The sequence below is a fragment of the Malus sylvestris genome, chromosome 7 (genome assembly GCF_916048215.2).
Source record: "Malus sylvestris chromosome 7, drMalSylv7.2, whole genome shotgun sequence".
NCBI classification, from domain to species: domain Eukaryota; kingdom Viridiplantae; phylum Streptophyta; class Magnoliopsida; order Rosales; family Rosaceae; genus Malus; species Malus sylvestris.
In genome coordinates this window covers 25,168,050-25,187,897 of record NC_062266.1, presented here as the reverse complement: position 1 = coordinate 25,187,897, position 19,848 = coordinate 25,168,050, and the positions used below count along the sequence as shown (strand labels likewise).

General features: G+C 38.0%; 1 protein-coding gene across 1 annotated transcript; it reads right to left on the bottom strand.

Moving 5' to 3' along the window:
* Nucleotides 1-6,117: 6,117 nt before the first annotated feature.
* Nucleotides 6,118-12,672, bottom strand: LOC126628967 (patatin-like protein 6). Its single transcript, XM_050298855.1, has 3 exons — nucleotides 11,202-12,672; nucleotides 9,199-9,478; nucleotides 6,118-6,959 (listed from the first exon to the last, which is right to left on the bottom strand). Exons 1-2 carry the CDS (start codon nucleotides 12,363-12,365, stop codon nucleotides 9,209-9,211), a joined length of 1,434 nt encoding a protein of 477 aa, XP_050154812.1. The 5' UTR covers nucleotides 12,366-12,672; the 3' UTR covers nucleotides 6,118-6,959; nucleotides 9,199-9,208.
* Nucleotides 12,673-19,848: the final 7,176 nt, after the last annotated feature.

Below are 19,848 nucleotides of genomic sequence, written 5' to 3'. Positions count from 1 at the left end.
GCCAGTAATATCCTTGGCGAAAAGTCTTGTGTGCTAGGGACCGAGATCCAGCATGATCTCCACAGACTCCCTCATGTATTTCCCGAAGGACGATTTCCGCCTCGGCAGGCGTAAGACACCTTAAGTATGGCAGGCTAAAACCTCGCTATTGTGGCGATACCCTTGACGCGGGTTTGACCCACTGCATTGACTGCCTGGGGGCGAGCGCTATTGTGGCGATACCCTTGGTTATCGGGATAGTGTCCCTTACTCTTTTTACTGAAAGGAGAGTGGTGAGGATGGAAATCCTTCCTCTTGCCTTGAAATTGATATGTCTGTTGATTCGGTGAAGCATTATGCAAGGCATGGGGAGGTGCCACTGCTGTTTGGAAAGTCGAGGTCTTCTCATTTAGGTGAGTCTGGCTTCCACCTCCCACTTGTTGATAAAGGATGGTTGTAGGGGGTTTCTCCTGATATGTCTTTGCCTCGGCGGAGGCATGGTTATAAGCATGCGCCATCACTTCAGAGTAAGTCTTCCAAGTATTGGCATTGATCATGTATTTAAAGAAACAATCACGTAGGCCTGCCGTGAAGGCTTTGAGGGCAGTCTTGTCGTCTGCCTCGGCACACCGGGAGTATTCATGGCTGAAGCGGCCAACATACATACGTAATGACTCGTCTGGCTTCTGGCGGATAGTGTACAGGTCATCTGCAGAGTGCAAGCGATCGGTTTGGAAAATGTGTTGGGAAACAAATAGTTTCCTCAATTCCTCAAATGAGTCTACCGTCTCAGGTGTAAGACGACAATACCAATTTAGAGCTCCGCCAGAGAGGGTGGAGGGGAAGAGAAGACATCGCTCTTCGTCGGTGTGCATCCGGTATGCCATGGTGGACTCAAAGAGGTTAAGGTGCTCAATCGGGTCCTCTTTTCCAGTATAAAGTTGCAAGCCAAGCTTCTGCTTTGTCTTTGCTTGAAGGGGGGTGTTGAGGATCCTCCTTGTAAGAGGGCCAGGCCTGGGTTGGTTCCAGTCAGGTATTTCAGCCTGACGTTCAGCCTTCAACTTGTTTACTTCCTCAAGAAGTTGTAGGACAAGGGGGTCCTGAGTGGAGTTATGTGTCACTGGAGCTTTCTTTCGTAAATCTCCATCTCCTCTTGGAATTAGGAAGGTTTGATCAAGGGCATGTGATTTTTCCCTGGACTCGCTGTACTGGCTTCCAGGGTATGTCTGTCGGAACACCTCTGAGTCCCCTGTACCCTCATGTCTCTCTAGGACTTGTTGCCCATTCCCCAAATTGGTGGCCGGCTTGGGCCGTGGCAGGGGACCGAGTCTCTCAGAAATCCTTGGGTCATTAATCTTTGAGCTTATATGGATGGAATTCTCTCGACGTTGCTTCAGGAAATCCCGACAATCGCGAAAGACGGCTTTCGATCCTTCTGCCCCTTCAGCAAAGAGGTGTCTCCCTCCACTTCTCATGGTTCGGGTCGAAGCAACTGGGTTAAGAGAAGCCTCATGTTGATTATCAAGTCGAGGGGTAATCTGTTCCCTATCAGGGATATCTATGTCGAATGCATGTGACCCTCCATGTTGGAGGGCACCCAGTTGATGGTTGACTTCCACGGGGGCAACAAGCTCGCGTGTCTGAGCTTGCCTAGCTTCGTGGAGTGTCTCGAAGAGCTTCTCATATTGCTCCTGGAGGACCTCATTCCTCATTGCTATCTTGTTGTTCTGAGCTTCCAACTCATCGACTTTAGCTTGAAGAAGAACTCGTTTTCCTTCCTTCTTTCGTTGTTTCGCACTATGTGCAAGGGGGGTGTCATTCTGTGTGCTGTGGCTTCCTTCGCTTCCCATGTTGGAGAGGGATGCCTGGTCAAAAGAAAGTGTACGAATGATAGAAACCAGCTTGACACAGCTGAAGAGAGTAGGAATAAGTGTCGTTTCCCACAGACGGCGCCAAATGTTGATGCACAAAATCAGCGAAGACTTTGGTACAACAGAAAGTGTCAGGTTTTATGACCTTCGCTTGGTTGCTTCGGTCACTAGTGAGGATAAGTACGTAAATGAATAGAGACAGAGAAGCAAACACAGGATGTACGTGGTTCACCCAGATTGGCTACGTCCACGGAGTAGAGGAATTCTTATTAGTAGTGAAGGGCTTACACAAGTACAAAGGATCAAGCTCTCAATTTAGTGAGTTCTTGTGAATGATTTCACACAAAATGGCATTAGGCAATATTGTGGGGGAATGACCCCTATTTATAGAAAAACTTGTAGCTTTGTCACATTGACATGTGTCATGTTGTGATTGGTTCTTGATGTCGACACGTGCTGCGCTCTGATTGGCTTCTAATCTTGACACGTGTCGAGTAGTGATTGGCCTCCTGGTCGGAGGGGAACTCTTCTGGGTCCTTGACAGTATAGCGTTGGCCGGTGCTCGGTAGTTTCGGGATTGGTCAAGTATGGTACAAACAATATGTATAAGTAATAAATGGGTACTAAATTAAACTTTTTGATGACACATCATATGATTTGCAAATTTGATCTAAAAAATTGATCAACGCATTACTCTTTGTTGAAGATTAGACTTGAATTGGAACAAATGTACTAATTAAAAATAAATTAACAACCAAACAAAAATTCGTAAAAATTGTAAAAATTGAAAAGTAAATAAGCACACATGGTGTTTTGAACCCAATACCTCCTCATTAATTTCAAACAACAAAACCACAAGTTCTAGTTAAATTTCTTTGTCATTGAACCAAATTTTATAAATTTATACTCTTATGAAAACATATATAAATATACCACCCTAATAATTTTGGTGCCCCCAATTATTTTGGACCCCAGACGGTTGCCCTGCCTGCACTGGGCCTTGGCCAGCTTTGATATACATCAAGCTACACGTGAAAAGAGTGACAAAGCCAAATTACAATGGTGATTAGGGTTTGATGATTGATCGTTGATGCAGCTGAAGCCTTGGCCCTTCTCAAAGGATGTGGATTTGGTATGGCTTTGGGGCTTTGAATGGTTATTGTTGAATCTGATTCCTACGAATCCATTTCCTCTCTTTCGGATTCGCTGGAAAATGGCAGATGGGAGGCCTACCCTACCTTAGTGAAAGTTAAAAGGCTAGGGTGTCTTTTCAGGACTATCGTTGGTCTTGGACTCCAAGAGATCAACCAACATGGCGGCAGACTCGTTGGCATCGTAGAGAAGTTCGAAGATGTGTGATGTTACCTGGATCAACAGTCCCCCCATCTTCATTAGTTCATGTGCTTCACAATGATGGTTTACCTTGTCCTCCTTAATGTTGTGAGGGCAGTGGAGGGGGCGACGTGTTAGCTTGGCTAATGCGTCTTCATTGTAACTCCCTCCACTGCTTGATATATTTCTTTCACTTTGTTGTTTGCTTGCCTTGTTGTAGGCTCTCCATGTTATGTTTGGCATCTTTGCCCGGGTAATGAATCTCCTAGTTTCCAAAAAAAAAAAAGGAAGGTTATGGGGAGGGGTTAAAAGGGAGGGATTTGGATCCTCGCCAGATCGCCTCCCTGGGGATCCTAGGGATCAACAAACATGGACCGTTGATCAAAAATCGTGTGGCCACAATTTTTTTTCTTTTTTATATTTTTCACACAAAATGATGTTGTTTTACTTTTAAAAATATAAAAAGCATTTAATTGGGACCTCACGATTTTTTATCAACGGTCTGTGTTCGTTGATCCTAGGAATGAATCCGACGAGGATCCAAATCCAAAAGGGACGATTCACTTTTCTTTTCTTTTCATAAATAGGCCGGAAAAGTTGTTAAGCATAGGGTAATAGCTAGGGATTAGACTTTGAATATTTACTTAAAATGCAAAAGGGCAGGCACTGCCAACCTCGCAATATACTTTTGGTTGAACAATAATTTGGTTCAGGTGAAACTCAATTTGGTTGAACAAGATTTAGGTGCATCCTTGAGTGCAATTTCTTGTGTATGACTAACAAACTGTAGTCATACGTGTAATTAGAACTGTTCATATATTTGATCATCATTTAACAATCATCTTTTTAAAGAAATCAATTGAATTAGAGATCGTTCAGTGACTTATATAAACAAGCAAATCAATGGTTTGGATGTCAATTAAGGTACTCATGGTGAATCGTCCCTTTATTTAATACATATGGATTGCTATACAAATGTCAATTTGAGTTTTTTTTTAAAGATAATCTTAAAAGGTAATCATTAAATGATTCTGGTTATGACATGAGGACAACGAGAATTTGTCAATTGCAAATAGGTAGACAAGGAGGTATACCCGACAACGCACCAATTCGATTTGGTGGGTCAATGATTGGTTAAAATTTCACTAAAGCCAATTTATGCGGAGTAATATCGGTCTAATCAACCCTTTTGGCTTCAACTTCTTGTACTAATTGTGTTTAAAGTTGGGTAAACTGGATGCTTGCTTGATCATAAGTCCTTGGCAAATTGCTTGCCATGCATGTAGTAGTAATCAAGTGGGGAAGTTTGGGAAGCAAAAGTTGCAAAATAATTATGGCCACAGTGATAAGATGCCCACACTGAAGAGGCAATTTCAAAGAGGGCAGAAGGTACCTACAAAAGTTAGATTACCACAAGTAACTAATTACAAACAAGTAGTCATGGTTTGCATGAGGTCCCAAAAGTTGCATTTTTCCTTTTTTTTTTTTGGGGAATTTTATTGGACATCTTTCTTTGATCTTGAAAGATTTAGAGTAACACGTTTTGGATTCCTTGGTCATGAGATAAAGTGGCATGGATGAAAAACAAGTTACATTTTGCTATATATACACTTTTTCTCAATGTTTGCTTTTGGCCTTTTGTTCGATCAAACAACCGGTTCCTCCCCAAACTTAATAGTTGGTCTGAACACTAAGGATAGGGATCGAAAATATGTGGTGTATGTACTCGGTGACACAACAAAACTTCTTCGTTAAGATAAGATGAATATTGCATATAATATAAACAGTTGTGAAAACTATTTATAAGCTTTATAATTTCCATCATTCACAAATTATTAGACAAATATATATACTGAGGAATGAATGGATGCAATACGCTTGCGGGAACCTTCAAATGATACCTTGAAAGGTGCCACTTGTGAGTCGTAGCAAAGTCAACATGGGATCATTGGTTGTCTATGACCCCAACAACTTAAACAACCCATGTATATTTGTATGTCTTGCATTTGATCCTATAAACAGTTAGGACAAACTAAATTACAACCTCCTAGTCCTACTTCTTATATATATTTTTTTTTCTATCATCCATGTTCCTTTTTTCTCTTCATGTGTGTGACTATATTGTGTGCACTAGATGCTTGATGAAATACCTCAGTTGACAACCCTTTGTAGTCTTCAACATTACTTTATAATTTCATATGACAAGCCTTTACATATCATATAGTAGTTGGCATAAAGCCTTCAACGTATCTTGCAAGGATCGACATGCCTCCTATCAGGTGCTTAAGGAACGGTCCAATGAAGTTCTGTGGGTTGAAATAATAACTCTATTATTTGAAAATTCAGGCTCCGCTAGTATTTATAAGTCCTTAATTTAGTGTCTTTGCAGTCCATTTGTAGTGTTTTAATAGTACCTTTGTACTAACTAATTGATTGGTCGAGTTCTTATTGTAAAAAAGGAGTCCAAAATTTTTTAGAACTTTAAAGTCTCCAAACTTAGAAAAAGAGAACTCAATGTATGAACCGAAAATATGATACAAATATATAAATGTTCAAGGTAGTGGATTCTGATGTGGACTGTAATTGTGAGTGAATATTTGGGTCTGAATAGAATCTTCACTTTCATTCTATTAAAAGTAGTGAAAGAATGTGTTCATAGCAGCCGCGCTGACCCTTCTCCATGAAGAATACACAAAAGTAAGTCATGCGCAGATGCATCATGACTAAAACGTTCAAACCCGCCAACCCTCTCCATCTATTCTTTAAAGTCAATAATGCCACAAAACTTTATATGGTGCGGATATACCGTCAATATAGCGTCTCATGTCAATCAAATAACGTATTCATTCCATATACGTCTTTCCCAAAAAACCGAAAGTCAAAAGCATGAACGCTAACTCAAGAAAAAGTGAAGAACTCCACAGCCACCAGAACAAAACAACCAAACCAAACACTTGTTTAAATTATAAAAATGTACACGGCTAAGAGAAGAACAAAAGTTGAAATTGCTTTCTTTAAACAATTCTGCGACTTCAAATATTATACACTTGAACATGCAGGAAAAACCAAAGAATACTACTTTTCTCCCCTAACCCTAGAAAGCCCCCCACCCCACCCAGGAGAGAAAGATATGGTCAGTTGCTTCAAAATTATAACCCACACCACACCTGAAAAACTACTTTTCCCACCCCACCACTATATCTATATATTCAATGAGAAAATAAAAACAAAAAGCCAAAGGCAGACAAATAGCTTTGACTATGTATTCAATTCTGGGTTTTCATCGTAGGGTAGCTAGCCCACCACCACCGGCCACCACCAACCACCACCCCTCAAGTTTCTTGAGACAAGGATGAAAAGACAGGAAATGGAAAAACATCTGGGGGGAAAAGTGAAAAACATAAGAAAGAAAAGGGTATGGGAAGAAATAACAAACATGGAAGCAGATTTTCCCACCCATGATGAGTACTCAATTTTTGAAACTGAATATATGATACCTGATTCTTTTTTGTCTGCTTAACCTCTCAAAAGCTTTTGAAGCTCTCTCACTTTGGTCCCTTGACAATTGACATTGAAAAAGGTTGAGAGTGGGAAGCCACAAATGCATGTCCTCTGGCAGGCAAAGAAATCCCCCTCAGATCTCTCCCCTCCCCCCACCCCTTTTTACAAACTGGCTACTTGTCCTATTCACCTTACAAAAAAGTAAAAGCTGTTTGTGACAATTTACTTTTCTCCTCCTGTTTTTTCTTCCTTCCCTTGATGATGTCTCTCTATCTCCTGCAATATTTGGGACAAAATATTTACTGTCATGATTCACTTCTACAGGTAAAAACATACATTTGAATTGCATAAAGATAGATGATTTGCAATTGCCAAAGGGCTTCAATTTTTCGAAGTCGGGGTTAATATCAAAAGTATACTGTTCAAACTAAATGAAATTAAGGTTCCGTGCTAAAATCAATTGGTAATAGCAAGAATGATTCAACATCTTATAAACCGCTACCAGATTTCTTAACTTTCTTATGCGTGACATTTCTTCTACATACTTATACAAACTTCCAAGTATGACTTGGAAAAGTATAGGAAACAGATAGAACAGTTCGAACAAAAAAGAGGATTGATGAAGCAACAGTGTAAAACTTTAGAAATTTGACCAATTTGGCTTTTTTTTTCCCCACAAGTCTGTTAAAAGTTAGTTGGGAAGTGTACCAACCCCAACACTTATACCCCACAGGTTTATCAAATGTAATTAGTCCATGTGATTTTCCGTACAACTATTTATTACATAAGACTACTCGGACACAACAATTTAAGACCGTTAAAGCATTCTAGACAATTGCTGGTCCTAATCCTCTAGGCTCTACCTAACATATAGGTCTTAAAAATTATTGATGAAAAATTCTAAAGAGACTCAAAATTCAAACTCTTTTTAGCACAATGTTATATAATACTGATACAGAAATTAACGTTACAGTATGAAATGGCAGAGCTTCTATATAGAATCTCACTTTGAGATAGTTTTCTTGGCATTTCTCATGATTGATTAAACAATGCCTCAAGCATATGGCCCCAGTGATTTGTACACGAAATAAACATTTCTGTCCGTCAATGTTGGAATACGGCTCCCATCGAGCATTATAAAAGGTCATGGACCGCAAAGCACTACGTGTACACAATCTACAGACATTGATGCATCGGTGAAACAATAAACCAGACTCGGTAACTATTTCGTGGAAAATATTTGCTTATTTAGTGCGCGGCATTTAAGTAATTTTAAGAAGTTGAATGTTTGAGTTCTAAATTGGCTAGTAGGATGAGGCCTTCGCCCAAATAGGCATGGTGTGATTGGGTAGGGCAACGACATTTGCAACACAGCAACCAAAACATTCACACTAAACATTTGCATGGCAGCATGGCTCACAAGGAGGAGGGAAAAGAACCAACCTTTTTTCCGGACTACGGAAATTGCCTTTAGAAATTAGGACCACAAAGATTTGATTCCCTATCAAATGACCACAGCACCCTCCCCTCCCATGCCTTTCCCAATTTGTGGATGAAATTATCCAAAATGTCCCTTAAAATTTTAGTCAAAAACTCAAGTGTCGGTAGGCCGACAGCAGATGGGGCTCTAAGCATTCATTTTTTTTTTTTTACCCTTGTTTTTTGTTTTGGTGTCTTGTCTATACATAAACATATATCACAACAACATACAGATTGTCGTAAAGGAGGAAGACCATGACAAGTCCAGGCCACAGAAATACAGAAGAAATTTTTCATTGTGTCCGGAACATGGGTGGTACAACACGTGTTATTATATAAGATGTGGGAATTTTTATTTTTTTAATTTGTTAATTTTTTAACACAAGTATCTCACCGCTTATATAGTGACACGTGATGCACCACCCCGTATACCGAACACAACAAAAAATCTAGAAGTTTGAGAATTTTCAATGCATACTCATGACAAAGTTTCATTGCACCTAACATGCACCAGATAAATGATAAGATGGCATGTATGTAAACATTATTAGTGGAACCCATAATCTTTTTATTAATTAAGTTTACTAATAATAATTATAATATGAATCCCACCAACATTTTTTTTTAAATTTGTACATACAATGCACGCCTATCATGATAAGATACAAGCAATTAGTGCCTAAGACTTTCTCCCACTCCAACAGTGTCACAACTACAGAAGGTACTTGTTCTAATAATATTCTGACAACCAATCCTATATATAGCAGATCTACCTAGATTTGATGATTTTACAAGCTTCAAAAATGACATAAAATGCACGAGTTGTTTAGTCAGCATGCGTCAAACTCAAATGCTGAACATGAGTCCTACTCAATTCAAAACGTAAAATTAGTATACTTTTTAACCGTTAGATCCTTGATCCGAGAATAAAATAATCTTGAGCACCATAGAGTTTTCGTTTATCACGAGATAAGTTCCTATTTGTGCACAACATAAAGATTAATGAAAATTTGTAAACAGAACAAAAAGCACATACCTTTTGAGTTCTAAGTAGTTTTGGCAGCAGCTTGCTTGAAGGCAACAGTGGGAGCTATTCTGCAACTCCTCCTCTGATGCTCGAGCACCAGTTCTCCGGCAAACCAATCAAGCTTCTCGAAATTGCTCTGCTCGCCGATCCTCTTACCGCCAAAGAGCACCGATTCAACATTCTTTTGTTTCAGCATTTCCTCTGCCACTCCTACCAGCTTCTTAACGTTGTTAGGACTTGGGTCTGTATCTACATTTGGCCCGCAACGTCCCAAACTTGTCCCATTTGCCTAACATATTACAATTTAAACATCCAATTATTAGCCATGTTTTAAGAAAACTAATTTCTAGATTGATCCAGACTCAGAAATTTAAGAAACTAATTCCAAACAAAATAAACAAGAATTTTGTAAAAACATGCATTGTCACTTGTAACATTAAAAACCAAGCAATGCACAACTTTGGAAAGATCCAAATTGATGGGATGTATTGCTAATACAAAATGTACCTAACAGTGGAAAACAATTTGGATTTGGGTGGCAGCTCCAAATTCTAATATAGGACCACCTCATAGATAAAATATGCCATGATGGAAAAACAGAATATTAGGAAAAAGTTGTGGGTCAATGATAATAGCTTTTTGGCCTTTTAGTCAAAATAATCTTTAAGATTTTCATAACATCTCGCTTTGGTCCCATAAATTTAAAATGGATAGAAGTAGTCCCTTAGATTGTCCACTGTCAATCATTTTGGTTCTTTTGTTAAAAATCTTCGTTAAATTGAAGAAACCACTTGTTCAAGTAAAGGGGTTGAATTGACAAAAAAATGTCCTCAATTAAACAGAAATTATTCACGGAATGACTAAAATGATTGACGGTAGACAATTTACGGACCACTTATATCGATTTTAAACCTCAAGGATCAAAGTGAAAGTTATGCCAAACTTAGAAACCGTTTAGCTAAAAAGTCCTTAAAAAAAATAATATTACAATTAAAGCCATTTCATTTTCTAAATGGAGGGAAGTGACCGGAAGGGAAGCCCCACATATCTCTTTCTACAGTAATAAGATTAATATGTAGTGCAACTTAAATAGTCTGAGTCTATATGGTTTAGAGATAATTACAGACTGGATGTCAATTAAGATTTAAGTAAATTGTGACCCCATCTCTCCACCCATTTCTATCTACTTACTAGTTACTACTTACTGAAATAATACAGGTTCAGAAATCCACAGTAACCCAGGTCAAGATTTTTCCAACTTTCCACAGCAGGGCAAAACAAAGGTAAAAGAAAAGGAAAAATAAAGTAAAAACATTATGGAGACTGCCCTAAGAGGCAAGCTTCAGAGGTAATAAAATTTATCTCTTTAATTTTCTCAGGGAAATTCAATAGGATGCAATTGCAGTGGGACCAAAGTTGAAAAAAGCAAAAAGTTTTAAGAACCAAGTCAATTTCATTTACTGAGACAACGATTTCTAGGACAACCCGTCAACTCTAGGCTTCAAGCCTAGTTGTAATTGGTCTACCAAGACAGAAAGTCCTAGTCACCAAACCGACGCCGGACCAACCAAAACCCCTTCCCTCTCGGTCCTAAAATTTGATTGAAAAAACAAAACCAGACCCCTCTCAAGCTCGCAAGGACATTCAACCAAGCAAACAAAAACAAAAGGTCCTCTAATTTTGCTCCAATCTGTGCACTTCCAGCATAGCAAAACTTTGGAATTGCAGCGCCCCCCCACACGAGGCCAAAGGTTTTACGTACAAAACACCCGCATTTATTTGCATGAAAGCGAAACACATACCCCCGGCGCAAGTTAGCACTCTCTACACGCAAGTTAACATTACCCAGCCTGGCTAAGAGTGTCGTCTCGCAGTCAGTGGCAACAGAAACAGCAAAAGAAACAACCCACCCACCCCCCCCGAAAATTTAATTCCGTGACAAAAAAATAGAATTAAGATTGGAATTAAATGCGCGCAGTGCTCACGTTAGCAAAGGTGTGGCGGTTTCGTACCTGAATGCGCACGTAGTTACTGCTCCCGGACTGACCAAACGCCATGGCGACGGACTGGTCCACCAGGTCGGCTGACCCGTCGCCGGCGATTCGGGCCATGGGCCGAGCCCATTCCTTGGCATGCCACTTCTTCACTTGCTCGTACTCGTACCTCGCTTCTTCCAGAAACTGACCGCTCCCTATTGAAAGGACCATTATGTCCTCAACCCCTCGCACGAACGGGAACTCCTGCTTGTTGTGCAGCACGTGCGTGATCGCCGCCGCCGTCGGGTTACTCATGGCCAAGCCGCCGTCCACGGCCAGGCACTTTGTCTGGTTGTTGACGGACTGCATTTGGACCGGTTCGAAGATTACCGGCTCGGCTGACGTGGCGCGGCAGACCTCCCAGAGGCGGAAGTCGTAACTGTCGGTCTCGAGCGCGTCGGCCCTGGAAAACAGAAACGGCGCCCTACTGGAAAGGTCGTAGCACGGAATTAAAACCGGCTTGAGCGTGTCTTTCAACGTCAGCGTCCTGTCGTCGTCGGCGAACGCCTCTTTCATTACTTTTTCCAAACCGGCCGTGGCGGCCCCCGTTGAACCCGAGCCCGAACCGGAACTTCGAAAGAGGCGACGCAGAAAACCGGGCGAGGAGGCGGAGGAGGAGGACCGGTTGTTGTTGAACAAGCTCTTGCCGTGATCGGAGAGGAAGCGCCACGTGTCGTCGGCCTTGAAAATCGGGCGGGCGTGGTCTCTGGTGGCGAAGAGCATGGCCGCGAATATACCTCCGACGCCGGCTCCGGTGGCGACGTCGAAGTAATCGGCGATTCTGGCGTCCGGATTCCCCGATTTCTGCTTCAACGCTTGCTCGAGATACGCCAGGGCCTTTCCGGAGAGAATCCCTCTCATTCCTCCGCCGCCGTCGATGCTGAGAATGCAGATTTTGCCCCTCTGGTTTTTGATCGCCCCGACGCCGTTTTCAGATTGGAGCTGAACGCCCACCAGCTGGACCGGGTCAGGTTTGGAGTCGGAAACCGGCGTGGGGGACGGAGATACCTGTTTGGGAACCCAGAGCTTCTGATCGTCGTAGCCAAACAGGAACTTGCTCTCCAGTATCGAGAATATCTCGTAGCTCAGCTTATCGGTGTCGATGCTCGGCTCCTGCATTTCGGTCTGAGTTGAATTCATAATCGCCGCCGTCCTCCCCCAAAAAATCTCGGATGATTAAAATTCGGGCAACCAAAAATCTCGGATGATTAAAATTTTGAGGCAGAAGGAATAAATTGCCTTCCCATTTTATCGAAGTCTCCGAGAAGGAAAATAAAAGAGGGAAAGAAGGGACGAAACGAGGTCGTTCTGGGGTAAGTTCGGGTGCTTTTACAGAGCACGCTAACAAAGCAGCATGAAAAACCAGAACCCGAGAAAAAAGCCAATGAATTGCAGAGCAAGAAGAAGAGAAGAGGAGCAAAGCACAGAGAGAGCTCTGCAGAGCATGTCTGTTTTTTATATACCCCTTCAATTTTTTTATTAAATTAAATATGTATCAACTGACAAACGACGTCGTGGTAGGCTTTTACCCTGGCGGGTGGTTATTTTAATATTTATTTCGACTGTTACCATTGGGACGGGGACGGTTGAGCCCGTTGGTTTGACTCGTCTCGTTTGATCCGACGGTATAGAATCAAAGGACTTCTGTTCGTCCGTGATCAACGGTCTGTTGGGGGCTAAAAAGAAAATTTCCATCTTTCGCGCCCTTGTCTTTACCGCGTGGGGCCCGGCGCGCCACGTCCGTCTCGGTGAGAGAATGGACGCGCACTACTGCTGCCACTGCTGATTCTCGCCTCCCGTTTCTATTTTCCATTTGGGTCTAAATTTATTTTTCTATGACAAATTTGACCCTGATTGGACTAGATACGGCTGGGGTTGTGGGGGCCAGTCGTGTCTTACGTGCTGACGTGTAGGGCGGGTTCCGTTTGTCGGGTCAATGGAGATTCTTTTTTACCTTAATACGACGGTAAATAGTAAATACCGCTAGTCGATATTGAATATTAATTTATGAATTTAAAAGATATTGCCGGAAAAAAGATATATGAACTTTTTTTTTAGTATAATTATATATTTTATAGGGTAAATCTCAGTTTACTATCCTCAAGTTTCATGGTTTTCAATATTTAGTAGATGAAGTTTTTTTTTCGTCCCAAAGTCATACCTAAAGTCTTTTTAGTATAACTATTAATATCTCTTTAAATCCAAATTTATTACCTAAATCATCCTCACAAGCCCAGTTCAATATGTTTACATTTATCATTACACCCAATAGATTAAAAGAACAAAACCAGAAAGTATGTTAGATTTCTTGTCAAGAGTGAACCATTTCATTAAAAAAAATTGATAATTTGGACGCGATCCTTAATCCTTAACATTTTTTTGACTAAAACCTTAATGATATTCAAAGTTTGATCAAAGTTCCTTGACTTTGTACACCTCATTATATGACAATTAATATTTATATTTTTTATACTTTTGATATTAATTGTTTGATATTTTATGAGATTTATAATCCTATAAATTTAAAATCCCTCATTATAATACTATTAGAAATGATTACAATAAAAAATTCAGACATTTTGATTGAATAAATGGATAAAAACTATGTAAAAATAAGAAATAATAAATGGCATAAGAATGTATCCATAGTGTTAAAAAAACTGGTACATTTTACAAAAAAAAATTGGTACATTTCACATAAGAATGAGTACATTATAAATAAATTAGGGTACAGATAAAAGATTAAAAAATTATGAGTACAAATGAATTTTTTAAAAATATAGGCGCTAAAAGAAATTAATACATGGGTACAAAATAAAACTAAAAAGAAAATACTACAAATTTAAAAAAAATGTTGCAAATTAAAAGTGGGTACAAACTCAAAATATAAATATATGATACAAAGTTTAGGCATAAAACATAAATATACCATATGTAATTTTTCTATCATTGATTAAATATACAATGTCACATGACGGTATACATATGGGTACAAACACAAATAAAACTTTAAAAAATATGGGCACAAAAAGAAACTAATATATGGGTATAAATTAAAAATGAAAAAAAAATTGGTACAAATTAAAAAGAGGTACAAACCAAAAATAAAAATATATGATAAAAAATTTAGCCATAAATATAAATATACTAATTGTAACATTTTTAACACTAAAGGAATATATTTAAAAATAAAAATATTTTATTATTCAAATAATTAATGATGTTATTAATATCCAAATACCTTGATCAAAAATTGAAAATGAATAGGATTTTAATTAATGGAGTAGTAAAAAGAAGAATGTGAACCTAATTTTTCCTTCAAATAAAGACAAAACTTTAAAACCAAAAAAAAAGATTTTGATTCTGTCACCCACAAACTTTGAATAATGCTTTGTCCATCACTCTAGAATGGTCAATATGATTCTTGAGTACACATCAAGAACTTTGTGCAATCGTAAGATTGATCGAGAAGATCATTGTCGTGGTGCCACCACAGCTGCCATGAGGGCTTTAAATCTTGCATCATGCGTTGCGGTTCTCCGATTGAAAAAACAGTGCTTGCAGATAAACTAGCACTGACTGGACTGGCCAAACGTATCACAAGTTTGTCCAACCCTCCTATGAATCTGAGCTTGGGAAGAGAGATATTGGTTTAAGTCAATTCTTAACTGCATTGAATTTGTTATCATTTCACCACAAAAAAAAAAAAAAAAAAAAAAGGTGTTATGGGTAATGAGGGTAGAGTTCGTAACAGCTAGGCTGTTGAGATCGAACTAAGTCATCTGCATGTTGCTGGTAACCAGCTCGCGTCGAATGACATAAGAAAAGTCTCCCTTCAGTTCTTCAGATGTTCTTTTGGTCTTGATACATGGGCTACCAATGCAATTTCAAGTTTGATGGGTGTGTTGGTGGTGGAGAGCAGTGCGGACAATACCCTTATCTATGATAGCATCTTAGGCTTTAGCCGTCATGAATACCTTTAGCGCCTTAAAGTTCTAAATATTTCTTAGAACATAGAGTGTAAATCAAACCCATGTGCCTAGGTGATGGGTGTGGGTTTATTGATAAATTTTAGTTTTATTGTTAATTTCATCATGTACTTGATAGTAATTATGCAATAAGGTAAAAAAGACAATTCACATTTAAAATTTAAGTTGGGTATAAAGAGAGGTTATATGGTTTCAAATAAATTTTCCCATATTAATTTATGAATTTAAAAGATATTGCCGGAAAAAAGATATATGAACTTTCTTTTTAGTATAATTGTATATTTTAAATTAAGAGGAAGGGAAGTTCAGCTAAGTCACGGCATAGACAACTTAATTTGGCATCGAGTTCTCTATCCAAGATATTCGAACCTAAGACCTCTCACTTACAAGTAAAGATGAATACTACTAACCTATAGTACTAAATGACAAAATATATATGAATTTGAAACATAATGTTAATGCAAGTCGTGGATTGGTGTCATTCAGTACTACAGTTTAGTACTATTCATATATCTTGGATAGAGTCAGTTGACCTACGAGTAATCACAGTTTAGTATTGAATGACAAAAGATAGAGTCAGTTTAGTACTCGGTCAACTGACTCAACTCCCTTAACTCCCTCCGAGTAATCACCCGGACCATGTTTGGGTTGCCACTCTAGTTACGCCAGATTTCACAAACCCCTTGGGTTTTTTATTTCACAATAATGACTTGTTAAAATTTACAAATTAATCAAATTGATTACCAATAATAAAGGTCAATTTTGAAATTTTAAAAATAAGTGAGCGCATAATGAGGAGAAAAAGGTCCATTTCGATTCCTAACAATCTGGAATTCAAATACCATCAAATTGCAGAGAATCCAATTCTTCCAAATTTTGGAGTTGGATTCTAAAATTTGTGTAGGGCCCACTAGATATTTCTTTTTCTTTTTTATTCCGATTACCCTTGCTTTAACGTGTCATAAATCTGTATAAACGCTATAACTAAAATCCTTGCATAGCCAGCCTTCCACCCAAAAAAACATGCAGAGGATCCTGGTTTATTTATCTCTAACTTGAATAAATTAATGACTTTTTTTCATTGGAGAGGAACAAAAATTAATATTTACTTACGGATAATGATAGGTATACTAATTTTTTAGAGCAAATTTACAATCAATAATTAAAAAAAAACACATTAATAAAACCTTAAATAATAATTCAATAATCAATACCCATATTATTTAATTTACAAAATATAGATGGTCTTCTTCGCACTGTCTTTACCTAAGATAGTCATTGCTTGTAAACCTTAAAGCTGGTGAATCAAATTCAACGCAGAAAAATGTGGGGGTAATTGATTATAATTACGTGTAATGGAATTTTTACCCCAAAAGCCTGAATTAGAGATTGACTAGCTTAGTTAGGCAGAGCTCCTTTATGTCTCGGGAGTTGACAATTTTTTATCTAATTAGGTTTATTCATTATTTAGTTGCTGATTAGGTTCCATTGTGTATTATCCACAAAAATATCTGTGATTAATTTTTGTTCCTACTAGGTGACCAAATAGGATGAAACTAATCCAAACACGTTAATGTAGTACTTTGAAATACAAAGCAAACGTCGCGTGTACGCAGAAAGCCAAGTTTTACTTTATTTTATAAAACTACAAAGTTCTGTCAACTTGAATAAATCAATGGAATTGGATTGGTTCCGAACCTTAGTGTCTGGAGCTTAGGAATCAAATCATCTAGACTGTTGATTGATGTGTAAAAGAAATAAGAGCCGTTGGTTTTGTGTGTGGGTCAGGAAAATGAGTTAATAGTGACCGTTGTATTGAATTTGTGAGGCCCAGATGAATTGATCCCTAGGCTCCCGACACTAAGGTCCAGAGCGAATCTAATTCCTAAATCAATGGCTTTCTAATAGGATAGGAACAAAAATTAATATTTACTTATAGATAATGCTAGGTACACTAGTTTTTTAGAGAATTAACTTGGCTGCTAAACAATTTAGCAGCCACTCCTGCTTACATTCAATCTTAAGTGGACACGTGTCCAAGTTTTAATTAAAAAAAATCAAAAGTTGGACACATGTATACCCAAGATTGGGTGTAAGCAGAAATGGTTGCTGAATTTTCAACAGCCAAGTCTTGTTCCATTTTTAAGAGCAAATTTACAATCAATAATATAATTATAAATACGTTAATTAATATTTAAATAATAATTCAATTATTAAAACCACGTTATTTGATTTACAAAATATAATTTAAATAGTGATTGCTTGGAAACGTTGAAGCTGCTGCTGACTGTTGAAGGACGGCCAATCAAATTCAACGCAAAAAAATGTGGGGGCTAATTGATTATAATTTTGCGTAATGGGGGTGGAAAAGTCTTCGAAAACAGTCATTTGTTTATGGAATTTTAAATAACAGACAGAATTTGATCATCCGTAATATCAAATCCCCACCGTTGAATAGGATTTAGGGTTTTGCTGTTTCAGTCCCTAACTCCCCACCATTGATTATAATTGTGTAATGGGGAAAAAAGTCTTTGAAAACAGTAATTTGTTTATGGAATTCTTGCCCCAAAAACCCGAATTAAAGATTGATTAGCTGCAAGTGGTCATTTACTACAGTGGTGAAAAAATGTTGTATCCTTACATAACGGTGTAGACTCGAATTTCGTCGGTAACTAATCTAACATTTAACTTATTAACACTATTACTTGACTAAAAAAAAGATTGATTTGCTTAGTTAGGCAGAGTTCCCTTATGTCTTGGGGAGTTTATAATTTTTTTTTATCTAATTAGGTTAATTGATTTGTTAGTTGTTGATTAGACAGTTCCATTACGTATTATCCACAAAAATATTAGTGATTTGTTTAGGATAAGTAAGGGAAGGACATAGTTGCAGTGTTCCACTAATATTCACAAACATCGTTTTAGTGTTCCACTTGGGCTTTATTGCTTTTGCTTAGTGCTTGTAAACTACTACCACCATGTCTTTCACAAAGCATGACATACAAGTCCTGATCAAAGTATTCTATCGAATTTCAAGCCCCTATGAGCAAGATGGGTAGATGATTGTCAGTGTGATGGAATGAACATCATTATCGGTCATTCATGTTGATCAATAGTCGATGATAATCGTCAACAAAAGCGAACCATGGTTGCTTTAAATCATTCCCCTCCATTTACAACTGACAATCCAACATGAAGTGAAATTGAATGATGATCATATGAGTTGAGCAAATACATTAAACGTTGATAATTGCGTAACTTGAAGTAATTGACGGTTATCAATTTTCACTATATCTTTTAAGCCCTAATTGTGTCTTCACTTAAGGATTATATTATATTTGCCTAGGCAAGACATGCAATGTGTATTTTTTCCTCGATAACAATATCAGAAACATGTACAAAACAGACTTAAATTTTCCCCACATTGAACCCTTTCCTCTTGTTGTTTATATTTTTTTTTAACAAACAATAATATATATACTAAGATGGTGGAGGAGTAGGTTACCATAATAATGTGGTTCAACTTCACATTTGGTGAGAAGCGAACCTAAAACCTCTCATTTACAAGAGGAATACTTAGACCGTAGTACTAAGTGACTTCTCTTGTTGACTGTGACAACCCCTCTCATATTGCTACCCATAACCCATAACGCCCAGGTCCTTTTCATATTTATCTCTAACACATCCCTCCCTATTAGTTATAAATAGGGATGTAGTTTTCACCTATACTTTTAACTTCTCGCACACTTCTCACTATTTCTTACTGTCCGATTGAATAAATCAAACGAAAACAATCAAGAGGGAGGAGCGTTCAAACATAATTTAGGATGGGGGAAGTTTTGAACCTGAGACCCATGGGTGGAAACCCAACACATTATCCACTAGGATATTAGACCATATTAAGTTAATAAAGCCAGAGAACTGTTAATGAGACTCTCTCAAAAGTGAGACTTTACATAAACTTTCTGCTACTTTATGTTTTTTGCATAATATTTGATGATGTTAACACAAGAATTAACATAAAACTATGAGATAATCGAAAATCTATATTTTTAAAGGAGTCCCCTTAACATTCATCTGCGAGCCATGCAATGTGATACATTTAAATGATATTTTGCCCCCATAAGTTTCACGAAGTACTAGTAGCTAGACAACAGTTAGGACGACCTCTTGCTTCTAAGCAGATAGGGATTCATGTGATTTGGGTTTTGTTTTCCCTTTTGGGCCATTGTCCTAGTTTATTGGACTTGTCATGCTACTTTACGAAACTTCACTTAACTAGAAATAAAAGCAAGGAACTTAAAGCTCCAAATATTGTTCAGTTTAACGAAAAATTACATTTTTACACTAAAAAGTCAATCCTGGTACTATTTACTTTAACCATTATTTTGTCCTTATTGTTAAAACTCAAAGTTTTCAAGCTCTTTTCATTAGTTTTCCTTAAAAGAGTAATGAGTTGTGCAAGTAAAAAACATGGGAGAAAAAGAATGGGTGTGGAAACTACATTCATTAGTCAATCTATTTTCAGGTATTGAATTATGAAATTAAATTGTGAACCACAATTTTTTTTTTCCGTATAACTTTAAACACATATAAAATCATAGTCAAAATAATTTCGATGCCCATTTCAAATA